This window comes from Brachycentrus maculatus, unplaced genomic scaffold (assembly GCF_059751285.1).
Source record: "Brachycentrus maculatus isolate JH-2025_06_01 unplaced genomic scaffold, ASM5975128v1 h1tg000469l, whole genome shotgun sequence".
Taxonomy (NCBI): Eukaryota; Metazoa; Arthropoda; class Insecta; order Trichoptera; family Brachycentridae; genus Brachycentrus; species Brachycentrus maculatus.
In genome coordinates, this window is record NW_028281216.1 from 516,671 (window position 1) to 539,382 (window position 22,712).

At 29.8% G+C, this 22,712-nt stretch overlaps 1 protein-coding gene across 1 annotated transcript in view; it reads right to left on the reverse strand.

The window, feature by feature from the left end:
• The window catches only part of LOC148302268 (uncharacterized), a 96,071-nt gene that overhangs the window by 58,290 nt on the left and 15,069 nt on the right, over positions 1-22,712 (reverse strand). The window contains exon 2 of the mRNA XM_088271888.1: positions 1,737-1,915. Coding sequence (XP_088128014.1) covers positions 1,737-1,800 — 64 coding nt within the window. The 5' untranslated portion in view covers positions 1,801-1,915. The remainder of the gene's footprint in view (positions 1-1,736; positions 1,916-22,712) is intronic.

Genomic DNA, 22,712 nt, shown 5'->3' on the forward strand with positions numbered 1-22,712 from the left:
TTTAGATAAGTCTGGATGTACCCACAGAGTTTCAGTTGATATGACTAGTACATTAAGATAAGTCTGGATGTGCTTCACTTAATATGTCTAGTATATAGTATTTTGATAAATCTGGTTGAACCCACAAAGAGTTGCTGTTAATATGTACATATATTTAGATAAATCTAGAAGTACCCACAAAGATTTTCAGTTAATATGTCTGGTATATTTAGATAAATCTGAACGTGCCCCTAGAGCCTTAGTCATATATCTGGCATACTTAGATAAATCTGAATGTACCCACAAACAGACTCAGTTATGAGATACCTCTTTCTTCTACATACATGTTTATCAACCTTGAATGCTAAAAAACTGTTAGCGACCGTCGGCAGAATCCTACGTTCCAATCGAAGTCCCAAATTCCGCTACCTAGCCTACATATATTCCAAGTCATTAAAAATGCCTCTATTAGGAGATCCGTGGTGTTTTATTACGTTTAATTTTTGTACTAACATTTCTTGGTGGACATATATTGAGAACATGTTAAAACTTGATCAATCCTGTGACAAATTTACAGGATATAGTTACTGGTATATTTCAAGGATTAAAAATTATAATTCTCAATTTTTTAGGGTCTTTAAAGACCCTTACTTAATTCGTAAAACGGGTCAAAACCGATCGATGGAAAATTTTTGGATGAATGTATATATTATGTATTTTCCACTCAACTATCAATTTGTGTGGTCAGCTTCTTCCTGTTTAATTTTGCATCAACGGTTTGGCAAATGAATTTCTTCCGGGATTAAAATTAACCCTGAAATCCGGCCGTCTAAAATACACTCTTTTAAAAAAAAAAGTTTCATACTTAAATTGCAGCATACATGTGATATTGTACATTACGAAAGTTGACTGTTTTAACTCAACTTAAATAAGAAACACTTCACTATTACTTAGAGTGGCAGTTCTTAATTTTTTTTAAGGCGGAACCCTTTTGAAACACGGAGCCCCAAAATTATAAGGAGCCATACATTTTATTTTATATTAATTATTTAATTTTATCATTCCAATAAAATAATACAAAAGTACACTGATAAAAAGTTAAATTTTTTTTAGATTCACCAATAAATTTATGTAACATGTGCATTTATATAATTTCACAAAGAATGTTTTGGAAATTAAATAATTTTGAATTAAACTGTAAAAGAAAAAATATATATTTTTTAACGTTTCTTATCTAAAATGTCATTTGTTGTATCGCCCAGTGACAGAGTAAATAAAAAATACAGTTTTAAAATTTCATTGTATTTTAAATAATCTACCAGTAAATATCACGTGAGCCTTAGAGGCTTGCACTTTTTACCTCAAAATTTGTAATAAATGTAAATAAATAAATAAATAAATAGTCAAGTGACCAATGACAATGCATTTTTTGTTTAATTTTGCACCGCTTTAAATTTGTTTGTATTTTGCAGCTGTCTAGTTTACAAGTGTCAAATATGATTGACGTACGACGCCATTTGCAAAAATTATGACATCATCCGAAAGAGTGATTAATTTTGCGCCACCCTGTATTTGTTTATTTGAAATTTATGAATCCCCGTACTCATGTCGTGTATCGAAAAAATGTGACTTGCTACGTTTTTGAAATACAGAGTTCATATATTATGGAACCGCACCTCCGATGTCTCCGGTTAAAGTGTTGAATTTACTGCGACTGCGACATATTATTTTATTTATTTTATTGTTCGAATATTTACCTGTTGTGATTTGCAGTATGGTGAGTAGCGTCACGGCAGAATATAAATTCAACACCCCCATCATGTCTGGGCCGGGGGTGCGGTGGCTAGAGGGTTGGAAGGGGGGGGCTGATGTCCTAGCTGGGAGACGAGGGCGGAATGAGAGGAATATGCCGCCCGCTGCTTAGCATCCTTAGATCCTGAAAAAAGATAAATAGATATGAAACAAGGATTTACCATGAAAATTCAATTTAAGAACACACACACGCTAGTAGTGTCAGACTGGAATAAAATTTAGCGAAAGCAAATACTCCTACATTATTTTTTGACATCTCATCAAAGATGAAGAAGAATATGTATAGAATACTTATATTTTACATATCAATATTTTTATTTATTTATTCGGGAATTGTACAACTTACATATATATATATATATATATATATATATATATATATATATATATATATATATATATATATATATATATATATATATATATATATATATATATATATATTGGGTTGATGCAAAAGTTTTGACCGTTTTTTACATATATTTTTTTTTAATTTTTTTTTCTTGTGTATTATTTATTTAATAAATTATATAATTTCCATCAGTTCTTATAACCTTCTCCCATCTTTCTATCAACTTATTAATACCAGTAGTATAAAACTCCTTGGATTTTAATGCGAAAAATGAAGTAAGGGATGTTTTTACCTGCTCTATTGAATAATTTTTTTCATCATTTAATTTTTTTTGCAGTGATCGGAATAAATAAAAATCAGAAAGAGCAAGATCTGGAGAATACAGTGGATGCTAGATAACATCCCAATTTAACTCATTTAGCTTGTGTTGGGTCATCATAGCCACATGTGGTCGCGCGTTGTCGTGATGAAACACTGCCACTTTTCTGTTTACCAATTCTGGTCTATCCTTTTGAAGGACCATGTTCAATTTGGATAATTGCTGACAATATCGTTCTACTGTACTTGTCTTATCGTGTTCCAAGAGTTCAAAATACACAATACCCTTATTATTCCACCAAACACAAAGTATAACTTTTTTTATGGATTTCGGCCTTCGAAGTTGTTAATGGGGCTAGTCCAGGTATAGTCCAATGTCTTTTTCTTGTCACGTTGTTGTACACGACCCATTTCTCATCTCCCGTCACCAAACGATGCAAAAAAGGTTCATGTTTTTCTCTCGCACTCAAAGCAACGCGCGTTGAAACACGATCCAATAAATTGGCAGCCGACAATTGATGAGGTATCCAAACGTCGTACCGCGAAACCATTTCCATACGCTTCAAATGTCTTAATGCGATTGTTTGGTTGACTCCCATCATTGACACAATCTCCCTGATGGTTAGACGTGGATTGGTGTCAATTATGACTTTTAATTCGTCGTCATCAGACTTCTATGGCCGCCTGGTACGTGGTTTATCAATGAGTGAAAAATCTCCAGATCGGAATTTTGCAAACCATCTTCGTACCTGTCGAACTTTGATGACATCTGCTCCATACACTTCACAAATGTTTTTGGTTGCCACACTCGCGGTATTGTCTTTACGGAATTCATAAAGTAATTTTGCATAATTCTGCACTTTATCGAACGACATTTTGAAAAAATACAAGGGGTTATTACTGTACTCTGGCCAGGCCAAAACTGAATAGAAAGTAGAGGGAAAGCATCATTTATACAATGGAATCATAAAAAAAGAAGATACTATTCATAATTTATGAAAAAAAAATTTTTTACCTGGGATCATAAAAAACGGTCATTACTTTTGCATCAACCCAATATATATATATATATATATATATATATATATATATATATATATATATATATATATATATATATATATATATATATATATATATATATATATATATGTATATATATATATATATATATATATATATATATATATATATATATATATATATATATATGTATATAAATATATATATAAATATATGTATATATATATATATATATATATATATATATATATATATATATATATATATATATATATACATATATATATATTTATATATATAAATATATAAATATATATATATATATATATATATATGTATATATATAAATATATATATATATATATATATATATATATATATATATATATATATATATATATATATATATATATATATATATATATATATATATATATATATATATATATATATATATATATATATATATATATATATATATATATATATATATATATATATATATATATATATATATATATATATATATATATATATATATATATATATATATATATATATATATATATATATATATATATATATATATATATATATATATATATATATATATATATGTAAATGCCACTTCCATATTCTTCTTCATTTTTGATGATATGTCAAAAAATAATATGAAGATAACTCCTGTAATTGGAGATAATCCAGATTTTGTGAACAAGTATTCGGACATACTCAAAATGATGTAAATACTCCTTTACTTTTAATAATTATGGTTTATTTAATACATTTATTTTACTGTTTTAAAATCATTACAGTAATTTTATCATTGAAAATGTGTCCACGTGTCTAGAAGCTTGATGCGCAACGTAAAAATCATTATTATAAGCAGACATAATAAACTCTACACTAATATGTTTAGAAAACAATATTCGCCTCTTCCACATTCGTGCATCTTTTAATTTATACCCGCCAATTATTCCAACTGTCGACCTTACCACTTAAAAATATTTAAAATACCACTATTTAATATAATAAATGAAATATTATGCCGAGTTTTCCTGAGTCTTACTTTGCTTCTGTCTACTACATTCACCCCAATAAATTCGTTTTACTTTTATTTTACCGGTTATTCGTTCCACGTACCCAAACCATCTCCACACACCTTTCTTAATTTTATCGATAATGCTTATCTCAGCCTTGCATTATTTCCTTATACTCGTAAAATACCATTTGAACATTTACCATACGTAGATATTCGCATTTCGATTGCATTCATTTCATTGGTAATTTGCTAACTCTATCCTTCACTTCCAAATATAAAGAGTTGGAACCACTTCTACGTTGCATACTACCATTTGAATTTTCGCTAATTTCTTCATTTTCTCAGAAAAAATATATAAAATCATGGTTTACAACCCCTGCTTCGTTGTGTTAATAATATAGAATTTTTAATTAAAGTTTTACTTGGTATTTACCACTATTTCTACAAATATATTGTGACACGTGTTTTGATGCATTTCATTTCGCATTATTTTCAAACATCGGATCACGAATTAAAATATAATTTATTAAATAGTGGTATTTACCAAGTAGAACGTCAATTAAAAAAAGATGTATAGATATATTACTACAAATTAACTACCGAATCAATTGATGAGAGCAAAGAATTTTGTTTAGCCTCCCACCGGTTTGACTATGTCGGTAGCGACGAAACCCGGTCGAATAAAATAAAAGTGGAAAAAACTTTTTAGTTGTTTTATTATATTAAATTAATTGTTTTGCCCTTAACCAGTTTAGTTTAAAGCACAAAGGAGGTACAAACAGCGCTTGTATAATATATTACACAATGGCGTTGTTTTTATCAAGCCACGTGTATTCAAATGGCATCTAACAACCACTTTTGTGTTGGGTAGCGAAGACAGCTGGCCATTTTGTAAAACGGTTTTGCAAATGGCGGTTGTGACGTAAGAGAGGATAGTTCATTATACAAATTACAGTGACGAGCTTTGTGAGCGTCTTTTGCTTTTAGTTAATATAGTTTATTATGAAAATAACATGACCAGTACCTAACATATAGCATCAGAATATTCATTTAGGAGTTCTTGGTATTAACTACATAAATAGGTATTAGTGTGGCATAGAGTTAGTGTATTGGTATAAGCTTCTCTGTTTATTCGTAAACATTAAAAGAATCAATTTTATACGTTTATGGTGGGGTAGATAGAGGGTTATTGAAAATAACTCATAATCTTTACACACACACACACACTTACATAAGTATTATTACTTTTTTTATGTTTTTTTATTTAATTATAAAATTTGAAGCACACAAAACATGCCTTTAGTATTCTGTGTTTTATACAAAACCTATTTAAAGACAATTACATAAATTCACATTACACACGCTCAAACCTTCATACATACACATATATGTACAAACACACGCAAAACACGTGTACTGTTAAGACATTTGAACATATTTTATAATGTGTTTTGAAAGATCGGTAAAAGAAAATTGGTTACTTCAATCTTCAAATACGCGTTTGGGATCAATTGTATCATTAGACTTGGGGAATGTTATAACCATTACAAACTACCCTATTTACAATTTATTATAAGTTATTGTAATTTCCTATTTGATATAACAGTATGATTCTTAAGTTCATACCTACATACTAAAGTCTTTCATCTTTTTATATTGTCGATTTTCTTTGTGAAAAGTCTAAGAAAAGTCTTAATAATAATAGGCTCTCTTAGATTAATATTTATATATAAGTAACCAATGCTTTATTTCGGTCTTCAAATGACCATCTTAAGATCTATTCAGATCTATAAACGACCCTCTGAAGGATAACATCTTTCAAGTAGCATCAAAGGAGAATTAGTGACAGTAAAGCCTTCGTTTCATGATCACTTAAATATCAATACAAAGGTTTACATACTATGGTCTATACAAACAAAGAAAAATAATTTCACTATGAAGAGGTATTTTTAGCTTTTTATAGATTCAAACCAAAGAAAGGAATATAAAGTAGTGATTTACGTTTGAAAAATCAGAGCTTCGCTGAACATTTATCAACTGTTTGGTTACATTTTTTTAAACTTACCGCTCTACAGTTTGTATTATGTTTTGTATTTTCACTTTTTTTCGAAATACAACTTGCCAATGTTTTATAGGAAACTTTATAGCTTTTCCAATATGAGATGAAATAATTCGGGTTATATTAGATTATATCTGAGATAAAAAAAAATAATTTAATTTTGATGACAATTTGAGAGGATCTTGTAAGATTACAATACTTGAATTACTATCAATAAATGATGGAATCTGTATTTTTGGTATAATCGCAGTTTTTATGCTACTAAAAAATGTTTAATTTTAAACAAAAATGATTGCAGATTTTTGTTGACAAGGGCGCAATTTGTTAACAAGGAATATAAAAATCTAAATATTTAGGGTTGACAACCTGTCGATGGCTGGTTTAATGTATTATTTTACACACTGCGTAATATTCACTATCTACCCACGGTTTACTCAAAATTCAAAAAGCTTGTATGCTTTAAAAGAAAATATACATCAAATTTCAAATCGGAACTAGGTGACATCTATGCTTGGTTAAAATTTAATAAAAAATATTCATTGATACATACGAGGTTCTTTCCGATATGTGGTATTTCACATTCTAATAAACTATTGATTTTTACAACAAAATTCTTAATACAATTTATTCGCGCAATATTTTCATACTTCATTTTATTCATAAAATGAAAATAAGTATTTGTAGCAACTTTATAACTCGGAATTATTTAAGTACGACTTAGCAAATAGAGATTCGGAGGCTGATTGTTTGTTTAACTTCCATCGCGAAACCAAATTCGGCACTGTCGGCAAATACCCCATAAAAGATATACGATTTCAAACGAATGTTCTTATAGCATAGCACAAAAAGTATTTGTGCGTAGGCATCTTCAATTGCGGTAGATAATGTAAATATCTTATTTAATATACCAGATACTTTGTTGCTCAAAAATTCAAATAATATAATATAACCCTACGTTGCAAAATGTTAGAGCATCCATCAGAAAACTTCATAATAGAGCTTGAATAAATATACCTGTCCATTATTGAACGAGACGGTTTGTATTTTTAGATTCAATTGGGGACTGAATTAAAACAAATCTTCTTTAAATCTTTATCCGCATCCCAATGGTGCATAGGGCACTGCATCGTATAAATGTAGTGTTTTTTAATCGTTAATACATAAATGAAAGGTGATCAGCCTTTTGTTTCAGGTACCAGTCAAGGGAGATGGTGAATAAATATTTGAGTGAAATAATCACGTGCATTTATTTGCCTCCCCTTCCCCCCCGCTGGGAATCGAACCTCTAAAACGGTAGCCGAGCATGCTGACCATTACACTTCGGAGCTGGACTAAAACAAATAGAAGCCAGATTCTTTATTTTTAAACCTATTTAAAAATTGGTATAATATTGTTTAATTTTCTAAATTGGTACGTCGTACTAAACGTAAATAGTGTAGTGAGATAAACATTGAAATCTATTTGTAAGAAGTGTTTCAAGTATCGATTTATGACATGGTATAAATATAGTATAAGAGTACTGTTCTAAGGATGCGAGTTCTGGCACCTTATCAAAGAGTGAAACACTGGAATGATTTGAAAATAGGTTTCTGGGGCGAATACTGGGTGTAAGATGTCAGAAATGAGGACGTGAAAAGTAGAAAGCATCATCCCTTATATCGGGAAGATATGTCTTTAAAAAGAGGAGAAGGACATGGTTGGGACACGTCCTATAAATGGGGCCTGAGAAAATTAACCCCTCAAGCTATTTATTGATTTGCCATTAATTAATATTATCAATGTGGTATTTTTAAACAAATAATTTTATGATTAATTTATGGTATTACTAACGAGCGTTGCTGTAGCTCAGACTGGTTGAATAGTAAAGAAAAAAAATATATTGCACACATTACTTATGTGTTTTGTTTTACAGTGCTTGTGAAGCAATGTAAAATTACGTATGCTCGTATAATCGTAAAATGAGTTTCATATTAAACACAAAATACTAATGGTTTGTTCACGTGGTTAAATAGTTTTCAAATAATAACAATAACGACAGCAAAAAAAAAATAAAAAAAATAAAATAAAAACAGTTTACTAAAAGTAAATTAAATATTATAAAGAGTTTTGGTCTTGCAATGTACCAAAAATAATATTCCGGAGTCTTATTTAAAATGTAATATAAAGATTGTGTATTTTTTTAATTCGCTCAACTGAGACGTGGGTAAGGGGCTTATAACTTAATTTTTCTTTTAAAGATAACTCACATACCGAGGCATTCGTTTGGCCTCTTCTGTGCCTTAATTTTGTCCTATTATGTTTTTTTCTTCGTTCTGCACCTGCTCAGAGGTAGAAGGAATCAAAATCTCTTTGAAATTAGAAACGTCAAAGGAGAATCACGTTAGTCGCCTTAATTTACTTCTCACTCGTGTAATCAAGGGGTGATATTTAAAATAAATATTCGTTAGGGGAGAGGGGATGAATTTTATAAATATACCTTACTCCATACCATACTCCTTTTAGCAGAACTTTAAGACCAAAAGCACAAAAAAATTGTATAAACTAAACGACAAGATTCAAAAGGATGATCACTTGAAACTCTTTTGAAACTTTTTTGACTCGATGCCTATAACTGGTTCTCTTTTTACGATAATAGTTAATATTGAACATATTTCTATGCGAATTAAAAAATATATACATATTTTTACCATTACATTGATGATACCTGTGGATTTTGATACATATATTTAGACGTTGAATGTTGGGAAATAAAATATTTTAAAATTAAATTTATGAAGTTATAAAGTTTCTTAAATGTTTTTTGGCAGATACTTTGTGGAAGTTTTATAAAACTTTATAAAAAAAACTAATACCTTGTTTATAACGACTTTTATTTTTGGTACTTTTATCCAACCGGTTTCGACAAGACCCTTGTTATCTTCAGGGATGGATATGAACTAAAAAGCCGTGGCAAAGGAGTGGGCATCTATCTACTACTTTATCCCCCCTACTCACCTAACTATTAATATTTCACAGTTATAAGCTGAGTACATATCCATCTCAGAAGATGACTAGATTCATGTTGAAACCGGTTGGAGAAAAGGATCAATAATTAAAATGCTTCAAAAGCACTGTAAAACAAAACACTTAAGTAATGTATGCCATATATTTTGTTTCTTTACTTTTTAAACAGTCTGAGCTACAGCAATGCGTGGCCAGCTATAGCTCGTTAGTAATACCATAAATTCATCATAATATTATTTGATTATACAAAAGTGTTTTAAAATACCACATTGATTAAGGAAACACTTGTTTTATACCACGTGAGTTTTATTAAAGACTACTAGTTTCGGAAGCCAAACTTCACAAGCACTGTAAAACAAAACACATAAGTAATGTGTGCAATATATTTTCTTTCTTTACTATTTAACCAGTCTGAGCTACTTTTACTTTATTAAAGACTACTAGTTTTGGAAGCCAAACTTCCATCGTCAGGTGTTAATAATAACTAAAATAATAATTATAAAATTGTTCTATTAATAAGGAGACGGGTAAGTTAGGGGGAGGGGGTTATTCAAGGGGCAGAGTTTGAAAACAAAGGAAAAATGGAAAGCAAAGGTAAAAATACCACATATTCAAAGTTTCAATCCATCATTTAGCGGGGTGCATTTCATTGAGAATATACATGTATGTGACTACAAAAAAAAACAATTCAACAATGTACTCGTTTTTCTACTTTTAACCTATTACAACCCTTTAGATAGGCTTAATATTATAAATATGATTAATTAGATATTTTATAATTGCAGGGCTGTCCTTTGCTCATAAAAGTAAAAGCTTAGGTTATGTCCCACAAACATTTATTTTGTATAACCCTGAAATATTTTCTAAAGCTGAAATTCCTGGGGTTTCAGTCACCTTTATTTCATTCTGTCTCTGTCCACGGAAGGGTTGTATTCATTCACTGGGGATGGTTGTCATTTCCATTTTGACAAATGCCGTAATTGGCGATTGTGTTTGTCGGGTTAGGACTCGAAATAATCGTCGGGTATGTTTGATAAGATGCATGAATGTGGAAGAGGCGAAGAATGTTTGCAAAGACAGAGTGGTGTGGCGTTCTATTCTCTCTGCTTACCCCTGCGGAAAGTGTTGTGATGGTTAGTTATAAAAATATATACAGGCACTGTAGCGTAGATGGAGAGACGCTTGACTGCGGAACTGACATCGCGGTTCGATTCTTGCCAATTGCAAAAATTGTAAGATTAAGTTTCAATTGGTCAGGGTGTTTGTATATTTTTTGCTTTTACTGTCCTATCTTCAGACAAGTCTCTTAAAGTAGAGGCTTCGTGGGCAATTCTTTCATATGTATGTATGGTACAATCTTTATTTATTTTAGTCAAATAAAGACAGTAAATCTTTAAGTAAGTTAAAATTTTCCTCTCAAATTTTTAAGATTCTTTACTTAACCTTGTGGGATAATGCTTTAAGTATTGTTTTTCAATCGAGGAGGAAATACAACAAAAATTGTCGTACCGTAATACGTTCATGCTCTTTATTCCAGTAAAACCAATAAAATTCCAGAAAACATCAAGAGTTTTACCATTAGCAGAAATGTCTCACAATCTGAAACTCTTAATCACACTGAAACTGATAATCTGTACTTGTGCCTACCTCCATTTCACTGAAAAAAAAAGTGTTTCTAAAGTACTATTATTCATTCTCCCTTAAGACCGCTTTTGATAGCACTATTTTTGTATTTTATGTCCTTTTTGCTCATAAAATATAGAAAACTTTTTGGGTAATGAGTTAAGCGATAACAATGATATAGTTTATTGTTATTATTAGTAAGTCAATTTAACATATTAGAAATCAATAGGTGTAATGTAATAAGTAAGTTTTTTTTCAGATTTATTGGAAATTGTTTCTATACAGTGGGACAGAATGTATTATATTTTCTTGGCCAGACATATCATTGATGGATATTTAGATGAACACACATTAAGCCGAATGGACGATGGTCCAAGTAAATTATTTATATTTGTTTATTTTTGCTTGTATTGGGGTTTATCTCAATATTTATACGGTTAGTTTTTGACAGTAACAGTGGGTTGAGATGAGATTAATTAATTTCTTTTGCGAAATCTTCGTTTGGTCAAATATCTGTCGACTTAATGTCTGGGAGCCATGTATTATAGTGTTCTTCATTTTATTTATTTTTTAGACATTTGTGATCATTACGCTTTAAAACTTTGATTTTATCAGTATGTATTTCAAACATTGAATAGACTTATTGAATATATTGAATATATTAGAATATATAATAGAATATATTGTTGATGAAACTAAGGAGGTAATATATTTTTTTTCACAAAAAGTTGTACAGCATTTATCCCAATACATTTTTTTTAAATAATATAATTTAATTAAAAATATTATTTTTTGACATCTTAAAATATATGAAGAAGAAAATGGAAGTCTGGGCATTAACAGGGCTTACGACCGTTATAGGCTTGATTAAGTGATCACTTTACACACAACATTCACTAATTCTACCCATGATTAATAACCACACAAGTCAATTTTTTTAAACTTCTAGATATATTGATCAAACTTGTAGAACAGTATGCGGAAGTTCACAACAGCTATCTATGGTGAGATGAGGAAATTTTTGCTAAGCAGAGACTCTTTCCATTTGTATGTGAGGTCTGAATCCTGTATTTCATTCACATACTTAAAAACATTTGAAAACACAATTTTCAATTTATTTTAGTATTTGGACATACTCAAAATGTTGTAATTTAAAATATGTTTATTTTTTACAATAAGCATTTTAAGTATATACAAATATTTATAGTAGCATACTGATTTACATGTAATACATATTTTAAATACTTTGGAATATCCCATATAAAACCGGTATACAAGCCTCCAATGATTATCAATATGGGGAATTAGTTTCATGTTGGCAACATTGTGTGGAGCGATTTGTTCATACCTACCTGCCGATAATACATAGTTACGTGGTTGCTTTATCCCGTTCGGCACAAATTTCATTGAATATACCCGCATTTAATGGCTCCAGTGTTTATGTTTTCGACTAAAAACATTCCAATGTGTGTGCTTTAACCGCATTGCGGATTTGATATTCGGAAGTAAAAAAAAGAAAATAATTACCAAACCAGATTCAGGCATTCTTCGTTCATACAGCCCTGCTATTTGCATGTCTTTGATCATTTCGTCCGATAAAAAGCTTTATTCTGCGGATAACGTATCCGAGATAATATTTAATAATTAAACATAAATATGAAATACAAATTTTGAAACATTACAATATCAGTGCTTGAATTTTTGTGAGTGAATTCAAAACGAAACTTATATTGTGAGCAAATTATGTATTCATTTACATTTCTCGCTCTAAAACTAGAATTGGAATATTTAGCATTTTTAACCGTTATGAATACAATTGCAGCTTATCAATAACCAATAAAGAATTAAACAAGTAAAGAGGTCGAACGGAATTTTCAAACACATAAAATACAAAACTGGTCTTCAAATGGTTACCTTTAATAATAATAATAATAAAATAATAAAACCCTTATCCGGACCCCAATGGTGCCTAGGGCACTGCTTCATATAAACGCAGTGTTATCTTGATCGTTTACATATGAAGGAAAGATGATCAGCCGTCCGCTTCAGGTACCAGTCCAGGGTAATAATGAATAAATATTACAGTGAAAAAATCACTCATATTTATTTGACCCCCCCTGAGAATCGAACCCGGGACCTCCTGAACGGTAGCCAAGCGTGCTGACCATTACACTACGGAGGCGGACAAAATCGGATCTTTAATAGGGTATATTTAATTTCTACACTTAGTATTAGACTTTATGTATAAAAATAAAATACTTGTAACAGATCATCATATAAATTAAATGCCTTTTATACATGTTTATCGAAAAAAGAACACCAACAAAAAATATTAAAATACAAAAAAATAACAAAAAACTCATATCACTCATAAGCACAAATAATAAGTTGGATAGACGCGCGACTGCGAAACTGGCGTCGCCAATTCGATTCCCGCCAATTGCAAAATAATTTCAAGAGAGGTTAAATATCAATTGGTCTGGGTGTTTGTGATGTATTTTTCACATTTACCTTCCCTATCCTTATTATCCTACCTGCAGACAAGTCTCTAATAGAGGCTTTACGGGTTATCCCTTTTTAAAAAACTGTTTAGTTTCTTGGAAAGAACAGCGTCACTTATGTAAAGATTGTTAAAAGCTGAAATATCTAGTAAATTAATTAAATTATAATAAATAAATAAATATCAAAAAGAATACTTTTGTGCTATCTCAAAGTGTCTTATAAATTTATTTTATTTTTATGTTTAAATTATCGTGTAATTCCACAAAATTAATGCCAAATCCATAAAAAAAATAGGGAACATATTTAGCTCTATCGGTAGATCAGCGGATGCAACTTTAAAAGGGCGAGGGTTCGTGTCCCAGGGAAGGAAATGACTTTTTCCGAAATATAATTATTTCATTTTGTTGTTATATTTGCCTTTATTAAAACAATTGCTGAACGTTAAATCTTTGGAATTATAAACTATTGTTTTTTTTTTAATTATATGTATTCCATAATTTTGATAGAATAGTATTTTTATCAGTACATAAACCACTCCAATGCACCAAAGTACATTGTTGAGAAATTTGTGAACATTTCTGATAATTTTATACCCCTTCGCTCTTCTCTGGAGAAATCACTTCTCATTTTTTCAGTAATTCTTTTTCCGTCCAAAGTGTCAGACTGTAGAATGAATTACCTCTTTACGTGAAAAATGCACCTACTTTGAATACTTTCAGGAAACACTTGAAACATTGTTATCTATCGTAAGAATCCAAAATACCCGTCATATATTTAATGCTTTACTTAATTTTACTCGCTCTCTCTTTCTTCCTATCATTAATTGTTATTTTGATCATACACATCTAAATATTTTCTTATCTTTCTATGTCTCACATCTGTCCACTAATTTCTAACAATTATATAAATTAAAAACGTTAGAAACGTTTAAAAGCTCCTAACAAGGGTCCAGACCAGCAGTGTACTTAGCTTTGAGAATAGGTGTCTGCGAATAATTTTGCGTGCGGTGGTTTGACTTTGTGTGGAATGAAGAGATAAGGCGTAGAACGCAGAAAATCTTGGTCACAACTGTCGCGAAGAAAAGGTGATTCTGGAGGCATTCGGAGTATTTTGTAAAAAAAAAGATGTTAAAAAAAGTAATGTACAATTCATTTATTAATTCAACGGAATTTAATCCACGTTTAAATTCTGTTAAACCTTAACATAAATATTTTTATTTTTGTGGTGATTTTTATCAGCATTAAGGTTAATATTTTCAAAAAACAATGCGTTTATTTTATGTTGAATTACAAAATTGTTTTATTTTTGATTTGTGTATCTGCCAAAAAATCTGTTAGCGAAAATCGTATTTTTAATATTTATCATGTTGAAACAGTGTTGCATGAAATCTATTTGGAAAACTCTGTGCATTAAATTATTCATATCAGTCAGTAAATTTTAATTCCCGACAAAAATACTTAAAGTCAACATTGCATTGATCCACGTATCTCAAACATCAGGACACACACACATATATATATATATGTATATATATATATATATATATATATATATATATATATATATATATATATATATATATATATATATATATATATATATATATATATATATATATATATATATATATATATAAATATATACATATGTATATATATATATATATATATATATATATATATATATATATATATATATATATATATATATATATATATATATATATACACACAGATATATTTATGTTTTTTGTAACTAAATTACTACTTTGTCATTAATTGATCCAGCAGTCAAATTGTGGTAGTATTCATCAATTTTGTATTTTACTTTTACTTGTTGAATACCACTATTTCTCAAAATCCATTAAAAAGTATTTTTATATATTCCGCATCATTTTCAAATATTGGAAATAACTCTTACCGAGTAAAAAATAAACTTAAAAATAGGTAAACATTACCGCAAAGTGACTGTCGAATGAGTTAATGAAATTAAAACATAGTTAATAAATATTGAAAGAAAAAAATAACTTTGATGTTTTCATGTTAATAGAAAATTTAATTGAACTTTGAACATCATTACATGTAATCTTGAAGCGGGTTGTTTTCAGATAAATTTGGTAAATTACTTAGCCCGTATTTTAAGGGCTGTTTACGTCAGGAAAATAATTAATCTAGTGAATTGGTCGGAATTATATTGAGGAAATCTCATTATGCTTTTCTTAAGAAATAAATCGTCGGCGAATAGGTGGGCTGAGATTTAAGGGAAAAATAGAATTTCTCAATCAGTCTTATCTAGACTCATTTTACGCCAATTGGAAGAGAAGAGAAATTCATTTAGATTAATTACACGCCAAAGATACTGTACTTAACAGCATTTAATCCATGAAAACGGTGACTTGATTAACGATAAAAAACTAATACTTTAAACATATTTGTTCTTTGCTATACTATAAATTATTATCTATATACTTGTAAGATATGTTCTAAGAAATAGTGGTATCTACCTATTTTTTAAAAATGTGTTTGGTAAAAGAAGCAGAGGAAGACCGAGGAAAACTTGGAATCATCACGTTTTTCAAATGCTTGTCGAAAGTCGTCAAGTCAGGAGTTATGTCAAGTCAGTATGTATGAGATTCATGAATATGAAACAGGCGAAGATTTTTTGCAAAGATACAAAGGTGTGGCGTTCTATTCTTTCTGCCTACCCCTGCGGGGAAGCGGTAATCTTTTTCTGCTTCTATTTTCAAGTACACCCACCACATATTTGTTTTACTGTTCACTCATTTGATTCACATGCCCAAACCATCTCAAAAAACCTTTATTAATTTTATCTATAAAGCTTATCTCAGTCTTACATTATTTCCTTTTATCACTATTTGAACATATGTTATATATCGTTTTGTCTCACATTCATCTGAGAAATTATATTTTCACTGCATTCAGTCTACTTTGATTCTTTTTTCGGTAACTCCTCGCTTCTCTTCCATATATTAGAGTTGGAACCACAACTCCGTTGCGTACTGCTAGTTTTTTAGCTTTTGCTGGTAGGGTTTTAGTCATACTACAAATATAACTTTAATGTAACTCATGTTTTTGTTAATTTTAAGTAAATCTACAGTTTATTTTTATAAACCTTTACTTTATCTTAATGTACAGGTATAATTTAAAAAAAAATATTACAGAAAAGGGATGAATAAACGGTTCATTGTACAGTAAATTATTAGAGAAGCTATTTCACAAGACGGGATATTATAATTTAGTATTAAAATAGACTAATTAATTAATAGCAAAGCTTAATCCGGATAACGATGCACATTTTTTACTTCATTAATCGTAGTAAGATATTAAACGGTGAGAGATATTGGTTAACAGTTGGAACCATCAACCATTTTGGATATTAATATTCAAAAACATATTATATTTTCGTCTTTTGATTTGACGTAAAGTTTGTGGAAAAACATGATGATTTGACATAAAACATAAAATTGAACACTTGTATAAACCACTTTTAAGATTATTAATGTGGACATGCCTTATTTTTAGACATCTCATCAAATATGAAAAACAATATGGAAGTCTGGGCATTTACGGGGCTGACGACCGTCATAGGCTGGTTTAAGTAATCATTTTACACACGTGTAAAATTCAACAATTCTACCCATTATTGACAACCATACTACTCAAATTCTTAGAAGTTCTATAAATATGAACCAATTTTGAAACATTATTCTTGAATCACTAAAACTGCACTAGAGACATCTATTGGTGAGATGAAAATAACTCCTGTATTTGGAGATAATCCAGATTTTGTGAACAAGTATTTGGACACACTCAAAATGTTGTGAACATGCCTTGTTTGTAGAACTATATATATTTTTTAATTACCAAAAACGTAGCATATTAATAATCGTATTGAGGTTAACAATGTGAGATATTGAGAACAGTTGGGATGATCATCCAAATTAGATAATAAATAAATATTTAAAATTATATTTTACTTTGTTTTATTTTTCAAATATTGATTTGGGGTTAACTTTGTGGAATAACATGATATTTTAAACAAAAAAATAACAATTGTACAAAACCACTTTTAAGTATGTTAATGAACACACCCTTTGTTATGAGAACATCTGCAATTATTTTTTAAAAAGATATAGAAAAACTATGTATATTATTAATCGAAGGAAGATATTAAACAATAAGAGATATTAATTACAGTCGGGATCATCAACCATTTTTGATACCGATATTTCAAAATAAATTTTATTATAACTGGTCAAATTAGAAGTATTGAAAAAAAGGTTATAAAATAAAAATAAAACTTTGTTTTAACCACTTTTTATTGGTATACTTTTTCCAACCGGTTTCAATAAGAAGCTTGTAATCATCAGGATTTATGTACTAATTCTAAAATATTGAAATACTCATAGTTAGGTTATAATAACCCTTTCCTTACGATATCAAAAACTTCCACGCACTCCGTACACCATATGAAAATGTGATTTAAAAACGAGAAATAAGTGGTTAAAACAAAGTTGTTTAATTTTATAAAGTTTATAAAATGTGCCACAATGTATCTGCAAAAAACATTCAAGAAATTGAAAAAAAGTATGAAATCATAGTTTAAGGCTTCTCCCTATATGTAAAATCATCCTTTAAATCTTGCATACATTTAAAAGTAAAAGGATCTCTGCCGAATAAAAAAAATACTCGAATCAACCATAGATACGGCCACGATCTCATACAAAAATGTCATTGCAAAATTGGTTTATGAAACACAAGATGATTTTATATGAGAAATCAGAAAATCCGTGAAGATGCCGCGTACGAATAAGTTCCTACAATGCGCAGACACAACTAAACTTAACAAAATGAGAAAAGCCGGGCAAGCACATGAACTTCGTCTACTTTGATGTGCGCTCAAAAATCAACATGCGACGGAAAAGTTAGGCAATGCTTGATAAAGTTTGTTCGTTGTTATGTTTGTGTTGATGAGAACATCTGAAGTTCTCGAAACAAGTGGTTTTTACATTTATAAACTTAAAAGTGGTATTATACAATTGTTTATGGATATATTTAAATCATCATGTTTTTTCACAAAGTAAACGAAAATCAATAATTGAAAAATATAACATAATAAATAATAAATTTTGACATCTATGCATAGACAAAGAAGAATACGGAACTATGGGTATTTACAGGGCTCACTACCAATCATTTTAAGTGATCACTTTATATACGTGTAACATTCACCATTCTACCCATGATTGACAACCATACAACAAGTTTTTTGGACTAATACATATTTTATAAATATCATGACGCTTTACGAGTATGTTTGAGTTCATGGAAGCCATCTACATTAGAAAGAGAAAGCTTTTATTTAGCAGACATTTTTATTTGGATGTATGCAAATGCTCTGTAACTACCCGGACTTTCATTTTCTTCTTCATCTATGTTGATGCCAAAAAAGTAAAAATTACTCTTAAATCGCTCACTCATTTCAAGAACGTCACATACAAAAAATCGTCAATTGTCAATTGTGCATGTTTTCGGAATGTACAAAAATTCTTAAAAATCTCCTAACAAAAGCGACATATTTTTAACTCAATATTTACCCGCTGCAGGGCAAATACTGTTATTTTTGCGTGTTGAAGAAAATGTATTGTTTAATTATTTCTTTAAATAAACTCAATATTTTTATAATGGAGAAAAAACATTCAGGTTTACCTAAAAAGATCTGTTGTACACTAAAAAGTTCAATAAGTGGCTTGATATTTATTTTTAAAACAATGTAATATATTTTTAAACTTTAAAAACTATCTCCTGAAAAATAAAGTTTTTTGATTTATGACGTTGTTGAAAGGAGTGAGCGAAATGTAAAATTTGTTTGGTTGGGAGATATTGTTTCTAACAATGAGCCCACCAATGTAATTATTTATTTTCTGTACTTGAAGTTTAAATAAATAAATAAATAAATGGAGAAACCCCAGATTCGTAAACTAGTATTTGGACACACACAACAGATGTTGTGAATAACTGCATATTTCATGCCGACATAAAAGTAGTTTAAACTACTTAGGCGATTGTAAGCTTTTTTCCAAACTTTCGAGTTAGTTTTGACAATACAAACGTTTATTCTATTGGGCATTATACTTTTTGAAATGTGTCGTATGTCTGGAGTAAGTAGCAGAAGTTTTAAACCTTTTTATTTGTCTTCTGGGCGTCCACTGCACAAGAGTTTACGTCCTTGTTTTAGTATTGTAGAGTGTAGAGTTCAAGAGTGTCGGTGTTTTGTTCGCGAACTCTAGTGGTATTGTTCACTTGCCTTTTAAGCTTGTTTTAAAAGGAGTGTTATTTAAATTGAGACATTTCTCAAGTCCCGCGTGTCATGCTTGCAACTATTTCAGATATTTTTATTTGCAGAATATTGGGTATGGAAAAATATAAATTTCAAAACACTCCCTATTATTCATCGTTCACTTTGTGTAATATGCAATACTTCTAAAAAAGACTTTTTCATTCCATCATCAGGTCAACCGTAGATTAAAATAAAATAGCTATGGTCTTCTTTTTATATAATGATAATGATGAATGATAATGAGAATGTTATATTACCATACCACAGAGTTAACAATGCGTTTAATAGACAAAATATGTATTTATTCATCTAAATGTAATTTTTTCAAACGAAATCTTGGTCAAAACTATAATGCATGGCAATGAAGCACGGAGTTGGCAAAAGAATACGTAAGTAGGCCGAGTGCAGCTAAAATACGATCTCTCAGACAAACGTGCGCCAAAATGATATATGATACATGTTCGGATAGTGATATTAGGAAACAATGTAAGGCTGGGGATAAGGATATCGATAAAATTTAGAGAGGTGTGTTGAGATATTTTGGACAAGTAAATCGAATGATAGAAGAAAGAACAGTAAAACACATTTTTGAGGGGAATGTATGTAGTTGGAAATAGAAGCAAAGGGAGACCGAGGAAAACTTGGCATAGTTAAGTACGAGGAGAGTCATGTATGAGGAGATGCATTAATGTGAAAGAGGCGAAAATTATTTCTCAGATTGGTGTTGCATTCTTTTTTCACTGCCTACCCCTGTGGGAAAGCTGCATAATGGTTATTTTAGGTTAAGATAAATAAAAAATAATAATAATAATAAAACCCTTATCCGCACCCCGATGGTGCATAGGGCACTGCTTCATATAAACGCAGTGTTATCTTGATCGTTTACACATGAAGGAAAGGTGATCAGCCCTCCGCTTCAGGTACCAGTCCAGGGTAATATTGCATAAATATTACAGTGAAAAAAATCACTTATAAAGATATCAAGATAAATTAACCGTTACTAAAAATATGTTTTACAGCAGTTGATAAGTGAACACGATAAATTCATTTAAACATTCAACACATTTACGGGGGACTGAAAAATATCGTCATAAAGTTTGCTACATTCCTTTTAGAGAGCTTTGTTACATATCCTGTTTATTACATTAGGATTTTTGATGGGTAATCTATCTTGGGACCACATGCACGCGTGTTTTAAAATCATTAAAGGTAAAAAATACGTATAAATAACAAGGCATCACGAAAGTTTTGCGCATCGCGTGTAGAAAAAAAAACCTTAAATATTTGCTCTTTCAACAGTTTTTTAACTAATGTAAAATGTTTTATTTATTGTTTCGGCATTAACTTTGTGGTAAGACATGTTACAATGATTAAAGAAAACACTTGTTTTTTTAAATTTAAAGATTAGAATTAAAGAACATCTTAGCGGTCTTGTTAGTAATTATTTTTCGGAATTTGCAAATCACATAATAGATACTAATCACTCATTTCACTCTCATAAATTAAAATTATTACACCTTGTTCCATATAAAGGCCAAATTATGAATTATCTTGAAAATTTAGAAATTCAAAAAAACCTAAATTCTAATAATAATTTATTAAATAATATATTGTTTCAAAATTCTTCACCTTTGCTTTCCATTTTTCCTTTGTTTTCAAACTCCGCCCCTTGATTAACCCCTTCCCCTTACTTTCCCTTTCCTTATTTATAGAGCAATTTATATTTTATATTTGAGTTATTATACAGACCTGAATGATGGAAGTTTAACTTCTGAAACATGTAGTCTATAATAAAACTCAAGTGGTAAAAAACAAGTGTTTTCTTTAATCAATGTAAAATGTTTTACAAATTACCTATAATATAAAAAATCAACATCAAATCTGTCTAAATTGTCGATTGGCACATTTTGTTTCATCGATATTAAGCAAGTTAACATTTTTTCTCAGCTTATTCGCATTCAGTGGTGCACTGGGCATTAGATTGTATGTAAGCAATGTTAACTAGTTTGTTTTTTTCGCGAATACGCGAAAAAGGTAACCAGCCCTGCGATTAAGGCACTAGTCTATAATAATATTAAATAAATATTTGAGTGAAAAAAAAATATTTTTACTTATCCTGGTAATCGAACTCGGGACCTCCAGCACGTAGGTAAACGTGCGGACCACTACATTGCGGAGTCAGGCAAGAAAAACATAAATATTTAAAAAAAAATACATTGTAAATTTTCAACATTTTGAGTATGTTCAAATACTTGTACACAAATCTGGGTTTCTCCACTTATCAGTTATTTTCGCATTTTTACATCTCAACACAGATGAAGAAGAACATGGAAATCTAGGTATTTGCTGGGCATATGACCTGGCATAGGCTGGTTAAGTGAAGCGACACAACCACACTTTTATGAAATTTGGTTTTTATTTCCTGTAACTGACATATGTACATAAATCACTCCAAAAGTTCCAAAAATGAGTAGTGTGGTGGTCATGGGGAGAAGAATTTTATTTGATGTAACTGATATAAGTACAATATATAAATAACTCCAAAAGTTCCAAAAAAAGAGTAGCGTGGTTGTCAATCATGGGTAGAAGAATTTAACTTGATGTAACTGATATAGTATAGTGTATAAATAACTCCAAAA